This window comes from Oncorhynchus mykiss, chromosome 16 (genome assembly GCF_057628025.1).
Source record: "Oncorhynchus mykiss isolate SJ-2025 chromosome 16, ASM5762802v1, whole genome shotgun sequence".
NCBI lineage: Eukaryota > Metazoa > Chordata > Actinopteri > Salmoniformes > Salmonidae > Oncorhynchus > Oncorhynchus mykiss.
Genome location: NC_143037.1, coordinates 66,231,459 through 66,239,583, shown reverse-complemented (window position 1 = coordinate 66,239,583; position 8,125 = coordinate 66,231,459). Strand labels below are relative to the sequence as shown.

General features: G+C 41.4%; 1 protein-coding gene across 1 annotated transcript; it reads right to left on the bottom strand.

Annotated features, from left to right (window-relative positions):
* Nucleotides 1-1,682: 1,682 nt before the first annotated feature.
* On the bottom strand, nucleotides 1,683-7,170 carry mafba (MAF bZIP transcription factor Ba). Its single transcript, XM_021566913.3, has one exon. The coding sequence runs from the start codon at nucleotides 5,003-5,005 to the stop codon at nucleotides 3,794-3,796; it is 1,212 nt and encodes a 403-aa protein (XP_021422588.1). The 5' UTR covers nucleotides 5,006-7,170; the 3' UTR covers nucleotides 1,683-3,793.
* Between the last annotated feature and the right edge of the window lie 955 nt (nucleotides 7,171-8,125).

Below are 8,125 nucleotides of genomic sequence, written 5' to 3'. Positions count from 1 at the left end.
TGGGCCTATACAAATTAAAATCACAGACAACTTGTGTAGGTTATAGTATTAATATCATAACGATATTTCCCATAAATTGGGGATTTGAATTGCTACATTTTCTTTCCCTTCCGTTTGTGCAGAGTTGCAATGTCAAAGATCTTATTTTACCGTGGGTACCTGCAAGGTGGGATTTCTGCAAAAGTCAGCAGCACAGGCCAGTACCCAGAGTCTCCCTGGTCAACCTGGTCTCAGAGCATTTCATATTGTTGTCTGTTGGTCTCAAAGCATTTCCTATTATTCTGTATGTACATCCGAGACACTCAATTTAGCATGAAATGTACGTTTTGTATGGTATATATTACTTTGTGGACGTCCATCATACATGTTGTATGATACTGTATGTTATGAATTACAATTTGTATTATGTGTTACGAATGAAAAACGTACAATATGTTACAAATTTGCAAAACCTATGATACGTTACGAATTCTAGCTAGGTGGCTAACGTTTGCTAGCTCGCTGATGTTAGCTAGGCTAGGGGTTAAGGTTAGCCAACACGTTAAGTAGTTGCAAAGATGCCCTTGATGAGATTTGAACTCACAACCTTTGGGTTGCTAGACATTTAAGTTATTTGCCTTAAGTAACCATCTTACTTATGTAATCATACCAAAGATAACATTTCATACTTAATGGATTGTCTCAGATTTACTTGCAGAATAATACGAGATGCTCTGAGACTAGGTTGCACTGCAGCACGAGATGAACGGGTGGTCCCAGTAAGGATTATGCTTCTGTTGTGCGCAGTATTTGGTCAAATTCCAGGGTTCCTACCATGCAATGTGTTCAAATCAAGAGACTAATCTAGAATTGATGACAGGCCTGCTACCAGTGACTGCAAAACGCAATCACAGACTGGTAAAGTAGGCTATGGCCACAGTGGGCCTGCTACACTAATGTTGCCTCTGTAACATGTGCAGCAGCTTTGTTTCAGTAATAGCCAATAGGGCCATGTTTTTTCACTAAGAAATTAGACTGGTCTGTATTTCCAACAGTGTGCATGTAGACTTTAGGCATACACATTTAGGCTGCACGTTCATGAACACAATGTTATGACTTCATATCAGCTACTGTATCTCGGGAAATGCCTTCACCTATACCACGTTACGTAGGCTATCATAACTGTATTTAGCTTATAATGGACATGACATATTTCTGTTCAGTAGGTTTATACGCTACGACTAAAGTACAGCCGACGTATTCAGCTCAAAACGGTGTGGCAGGAATTGGGCTGTGTTTTAGTGACGGAAAGATTTACCAGAACGCTGTAGGCATGTCTTCCTAAAAACATACTTTCTCGAAACTGTAAACTAAACGTGTAGCTCTGTGTATAAGATCGGAGCTGCCTGTAGCTTGCAACGGAGATGACGCATTAGCTCACATTACTCCATGTTACATTTAGCAGACACTCATATCCAGAGCGATTTACAGGAGCATTTAGGGTTAAGTGCCTTGCTCAAGGGCACAGCGACAGATGTTTCACCTGTCGGCTCGGGAATTTGAACCAGCAACATTTTGGTTACTGGCCCTTAACCGCAAGTCTACCTGCCTCCATGACCTGCTGTTAATTTGGTCATGACGTAATTCGGGGAGAAAGGGGGGAGGGAGAGAGAGTATATAGAATAAACAGTCGAGAAAGGTAATTGCCATTTCAATGACTTTAATAAGCAAAATAGGAAACCATTTCTTCCAACAACAACAAAAAATAAGACGAAACAGAAACCAGCCTGAATGGAACTATAACAGTTCAAATTTAAGATATTTTTTTGTATCTTATTTATATAAACAGGATTGAAAATTGATCCCCATCATCATCGCAAAATACATGAAATGAAAAACAAAACAACAACCCGCTGCTGCAGTTTCAATTTGATTTCAACACAGTTGAATCAGTAACAAACCAAGAGATTGTTAAATGCATGACTTTTCAACAATAGTTTTTTTTAAATGCAAGCACCATGCTTATTCAATATGATCTGACAGTTTGTTAATTTAAATCATTAAAATAAAAACTTTAATATGCATCTGGCCAGCAGAACCAGAATCACCAAATAATAATACAGACGAAAACATAATATCATATAACATAACATACACAACAGTTTTCATTTCGAGATTTTGCACAACCTGAATCCTTTATTTTTACTGACCGGCAGCAAAAAAAAATAATCAGGAAAACATATAGCATTAATATATTTAAACTTCGTATTTTGAAACGCATGCGCAATCTAAATACTTGTTAATTGTACATAAAACCCCTGAAATGGTTAACGTTGTTGAACATGTTTTAAAAAATGCTTGATATTGCCGAGGAAGAGTACAAAATATATAGTATATCACTGTTAATGCGATGCAGCTGCACCCAATAAAATACATTAATCAAGTTGAGAAATGATGTGACTATTCTGTTCTTCACATTATATAATGGGGTTAGGGTTACGCAATAGTTAACATAATGGCATTTCTGGCTAAGAAAACCTCTGCTGACTACAGCACCAGACGGAAATGAAATGAAATAACATGTATAACAGTTTTTTTTTAAATATACTATAGCCTATATGCATCCTAGGAGTAGAACACAAAGTTATGCATGGTGCGTAAATGTGGTGCGCAAAGAACCATCACTCATCTGCTAATATTCTAGCTATGCGTTTGTTTAGACAGCTTCGCACTATTATCCCATTGTGTCATAAGGTTATTATTAAGCTTGCATCTATCTTGTCTTATTATTATTATTATTATTATAGAATAATAGTATGTCTTCCTTCAAGGGGGTCTGTACAAAACTCAAAATGAAAACGTAAAACAAATCATTAGGCTATCCAAAAAGTGCACTTAATATACAAAGTTTGTTGTCTTTAAATGCAACTGCAAAATGCCCATATCTCTGAATCAATACCCACAAAATGAAAATCAAACAACAAGAAAAAAATAATAAAACACAACTCAAAGAAAGAAAGAAGTTAAAAACCAGCCTCCTCGATCTTGGTGTGCAGTTTTGCGGTTGCGTAATATTTACAAGGCTACAGAAGGCCTACTGTCCTCATTCCATTCCTCTAAACCCCACAACACTATGGAGAAGCGCAGATCAACGACATGCTCTTAAGATACACGAGAAACAAAAAGAAAGTACAAAATAGAAATGATTACCGTACATGTCCAGCATGCAGGATTAATATTTTAATGCAGATTTTGTTTTAATATATATTCGAATATAACCAAGCAGGCAATAAACAAATGAGATGTTGCATAACATGTAAGTAGACAGAAGTAAAGTTTGCATAATGTGGAGTCTTGTTTAGCAACTCTCTTTTCCTTTTTCAGGCCCAGTGTCGAATGTGAGTCTCAAAACGCTTCTCTCTGCGTTGTTTGTTGTGTAGGCCCAGGTCGGGCGGTCATCCCACTAACAGACACAGTAAAAGCAGTATAGCCTAAAAAGAGGAAAGTTCACCCGCCGCTTCTCTCTTCTCCCAGGAAGATGAAAAAAGTATATTCACTACAAGCAACTAATCTACAAAGATGCGCGGCGTTGACCCAACATTCTACCTTGTTCTTTGTATCTCAGTTGTCACGTGGATCGAGAGAGATGGTTAGATATGAGAATATTATTTTATGGATTATTCTTCTAATATGAATATAGTTGTTGACTGTCATTAGTACAGTAAATATGAAGGGGTATTTGATTATTATTGTTTGTTCATTAGCATCAGTTGGTGGTGGGGTAGGGGTGAGTCAATAGAGCTATAATAACAACTCACATGAAAAACTCTGGGGATGACGGGTTGTCACTAGTAGGCCTAGACCCAGCCTCGCGGATCCCGTTATTCGCTCCCGTTCCCGTCAGTTTCTCGCACTTGAGTTTGTAGGCGTCCCTCTCGCGTGCCAGCCGGTTGATCTCCGCCTTGAGCGCCTCCACCTGGTCTATCAGATGAGTCTTCTCATTCTCCAGCACGTGCTTCTGCTGCACCCGCTTGTAACGGCAGGACTGTGCGTAGCCCCGGTTCTTCAGGGTCCGCCTCTTCTGCTTGAGGCGGATGACATCGTCCTTGGTGAATCCCCGCAGGTGTCTGTTCAGCTCCCTCACAGACATGGACACCAGCTGGTCGTCAGAGAAGCGGTCCTCCACGTTGCCTGAGCCATGGTGCCCCTGGCCCGAGTGGCCGTGGTGGTGATGGTGGCGGTGGTGGTGGAGGGCTTGGTGGGAGTCTGGAGAGACGGGGGACGGGCTGTCTGGGTCCTGGCTGTGGTGGTGGTGGTGGTGCTGGGTGTGGGGGTGGCTGAGCCCCCCCGGGTGTCCAGAAAGGTCATCAGGGTGGTGTGGGATGCCTCCCCCATAGGGATGATGGTGCTGCTGGGGATGGCCATGATGGTTGTGGTGTTGGTGAGGGCCTCTGTAGCCATCGAAGGCGCCCTGCTGCAGCTGCTGCTGGACGTGCTGGGGTGGGGGGTGGCCGTGGGCCGTGGCTCCGATCAGGGCCTCCACTGCGTCCTCCGGGGTCAGGCTGAGCGTCTGGGGATCGATCTGCTGGTGGTACCCGCCGTTGGGCATCCAGTACAGCTCCTCCAGATGGTTCTTCTGCTCTGTGGGGCTGAAGCTGGGCGAGGAGGGTACCGAGCTACATGGTGTGCTGATCGGGGTGGAGGACACAGAACCCTGGGGCTGGAGCCGAGTGCACTGGCGCACCCCGGCGCGTTCCAGCCCGGCCAGACCTTCTTTCTTCACGTCGAACTTCATTAGGTCAAAGTCGTTGACGTATTCCAGAGCCAGAGGGCTGTTGGGGAGCTCAGGGCCCATGCTCAGCTCTGCGCTCATGGTGCTGCCGCGACTCTGATGCAGATGGGTGAAGGTGGTTGCCAGCGTCGCGAAAACAGACTTGTTAATAATAAGCGTCTCTTCTCCACTCGCTTGTCTCATGCAGTAGTTTTTCCTATTGCTCCAATGCTGCAGACTCGTGTACTGTTGCATGTAACACCGTCCGGAGAGGTAAAAAAGTAGAAAACTAAAAACAAGTGGAACAAACTTTGAGACTAGTGCACTGCAAACGACATGGGAATTTTCGTCATGTAGCCTACTTCTTTCTGCTAGCTGGCTCTGGTCAACAGACGAGAAGTAGATGTAGAAAGAATGTTGTCTCAGTGCAAAAGTAAACCGTCAGTCCTTTCAGAACAAATGAACTTAAAAAATAAAAACATAAATAAAAATAATACCGAGTTGTCGTTGACGCAGGCTCCTGTCCTGTCCTCGTCAACGTTGTAGATATAAGGTATAGTCCTTGTTTTCGCCAGGAAAAGAAGAAGTAGCTGAGACTATGGAGTCTGTTTTTTTGCTTGGAGAAGCAGCCTTCCAGCTCTGCACCGCAGAGATTTGAGCTCTCCTTTCCTTCCTGACACACTCAGTCTCGAGTATTCAGCAGACTGCGCTGACTGCCTGCCAGCACTTTATGCTTATAGCGCACTGTGACGTCAAGCTGGAAGGCAGGTCCCCTTGCCTGCCCCTCTCCAATAGGGAGCGGTGTATTCTCTGGATTAGAATAAAGGAGGGGAGAGGTTGGAGGAGAGGGAGGAGGGAGAGCGGAGCGCTCTTTCTGACAGCTACGAAGGAGGGGGTGAGAAAGGGTAGAGGGAGTGAAAAGCTGAATGCCTTCACTTAGGAGAACCAATGGCATGTTATCGTTTAACAGCCCACGTTTTAGGCCTAATTCCCCTCTTCTACGGCAATTATCTCCCAGTTTACACTGAGTGAACAGAGAGAATGAAGTGATCTGCATACATAAGGATCCATAAAAACTTGATGTTTTTGTTGAAAAGTGTTTTACGGTATTATAATATTTTAAGTGTTTTACGGTATTATAATTTAACCTTTACCCACGCATAAACCCCTTTAAAGGCACAAAATAACTAAATCATTTCAAACCTGGAGTAAAATGTAAGATTCAATAATGACAAAGTAACCATTCACATGCATTGGGACGTTGTTTAGTAACCTGTTTTGAAGACAGGCCTTTTTAATTGGACTTTTCAATGGGGGAAAGTGAGCTGTTGCCTCTTCAAAACGTAACCTATATATTTCTAATTTTCCAACTAGAGAAACATGATTCTGAAAATCTAACTATAACCTACATTATTCTTAAAACCTCCTTTGTAATTGAATCTCCAAATGCTGTTCTTTACCAACATAGTTTATTCCGAATCACTAAATGCTGTCGTTCTGTGGTCTACTCGATTTGTTTCTGACCTTCAATTAATATTTCTATCTAATCCACAATTATTTTCACCAGATATAGACTATTGGCATAGGCCTAGACTATTATATTCTTTGTATGTGTGTTTTTCCCAATGTAGATATGCACGTACTTCCAAGTTCCAAATCTTGACAACATACTCCCGGATTCAAAGACATTGAGAAAAGGTTATGTTCTTAGACTATAGAGTACAAGTACATTCTGACATCGTGCCAATGGTAATATCAGCATGGAGGCCGAGCGAGAGACAGAACGCTCTTTCTTGGCTCGAACATTGTGTAGTGCGTATATGGCAAAGCATTGGAAGCTTTGAACAGCACCACTGGTGAGTAGGTACTGTGAAAAGAGGCTCAAGACTGCCGCTCCGTGGTTCTAATGGACGCTGCACGGAGGCCTCGCTAGGCAATATTGGTTTTTCGTTCAATTAGACACTAATTTAATCATGCATTTGATTAACCGTTTTTCTTTTAGGAATTGATTTTGTTTATACATAACACTTTATTAGATACTTTTGTATGTAGTTGTTATTAGTAGCCGTATTATAAAGTAAAATTAAGTTCACATTCACATTACATATTCTAAGGGCAAACAAATAGTTATGGGACAATAAAATAAGACCTTCAGGAATATAACAGTGAATTGTGGGCCTTTGCATTTATTTACATTGGAATAATTGCCTTTATCTGTTCTAAGAGATGTCTTGATTTCCTGCAGAAGGAAGTTACTTGTAAATTAGTCAATTTGATGAATCGATTCTATTATTATCCCGTTTCCACCTCATATCCACGCCTGAGCTCATGGCCCCGGCCAGTACTTATCGATTAGACTGAAGATGGAGGGGACCGGGTGCCACATGCACACATCATCCAATACCTGTTTGTTTAAATACTTCATTAACTTCAACTCCGCATTTCTTCACGATGTATCAAGATGCTGAAATAAACTACAAATTCCAATCTTCTCACACATTTTTCCATTCGGATAATTCAGCGGTTATTTGCATGATTCAGTCCATATTATGCTACAAAAAAAAAAAAACACGTTCCCATATTTTTGTCTGGTTTTAAAATGTAATAAAAATCGAATAAACTCATGACTGACTTGAGTAGCAGCAAAAAGTGAAGGAATGTTCTCTCACATTGTCAATGTTAGGCCTATAAGTAATTCGAGCTTTTATAAGAGTAGACGACTAAAGGCTGGAAGACATCAATTGACGTTTTATGCAGTGATAAATATATAGGCAACTCTACTTTCTGACAGAAGCGATCAAGACTTCACCCCCCCCCCCCCCACACACACACACACACACACAAAATGGACGAATATGGTTGGCCAAAAGTGTATTATTATTATTATTATTATTATTATTATTGTGTTGTTTTTATTAGCAGGTTTTTACTTTAACGCTATTATTGTTTACGATACTACTCACTTAGGCTATAATAACATAATTACATTTCCAATAAAAGTTTTTATATCAAAATATATTAATTGTTACATTATTTGAAAACCAATCATTTAATCCATCTTCCTACGTAAAACTATTAATCTATACCGTTTCTAATGTCAGCAGATCACCAGGCACGTCTCAAGCGCACTGACTGCCTGAGTGAAGGTACTGTATATAGGGCTGAAGCGTTGGGCCGGCGACAGCGTTAGTCCCTCTTTAACAACTATTCCCTGAAACACTCCCAGAGGCAGAGCGCGTACCGAACCCTGACAGCATTATCCCAAACGCCCGGTGTATAGGCTACCAGACCATACGATAGGGTACAATGAATTAAGCAATGGAGGGGTATCAAATACTACAGGTATAGTACTACCAACCCAGTATCATGAGCTAT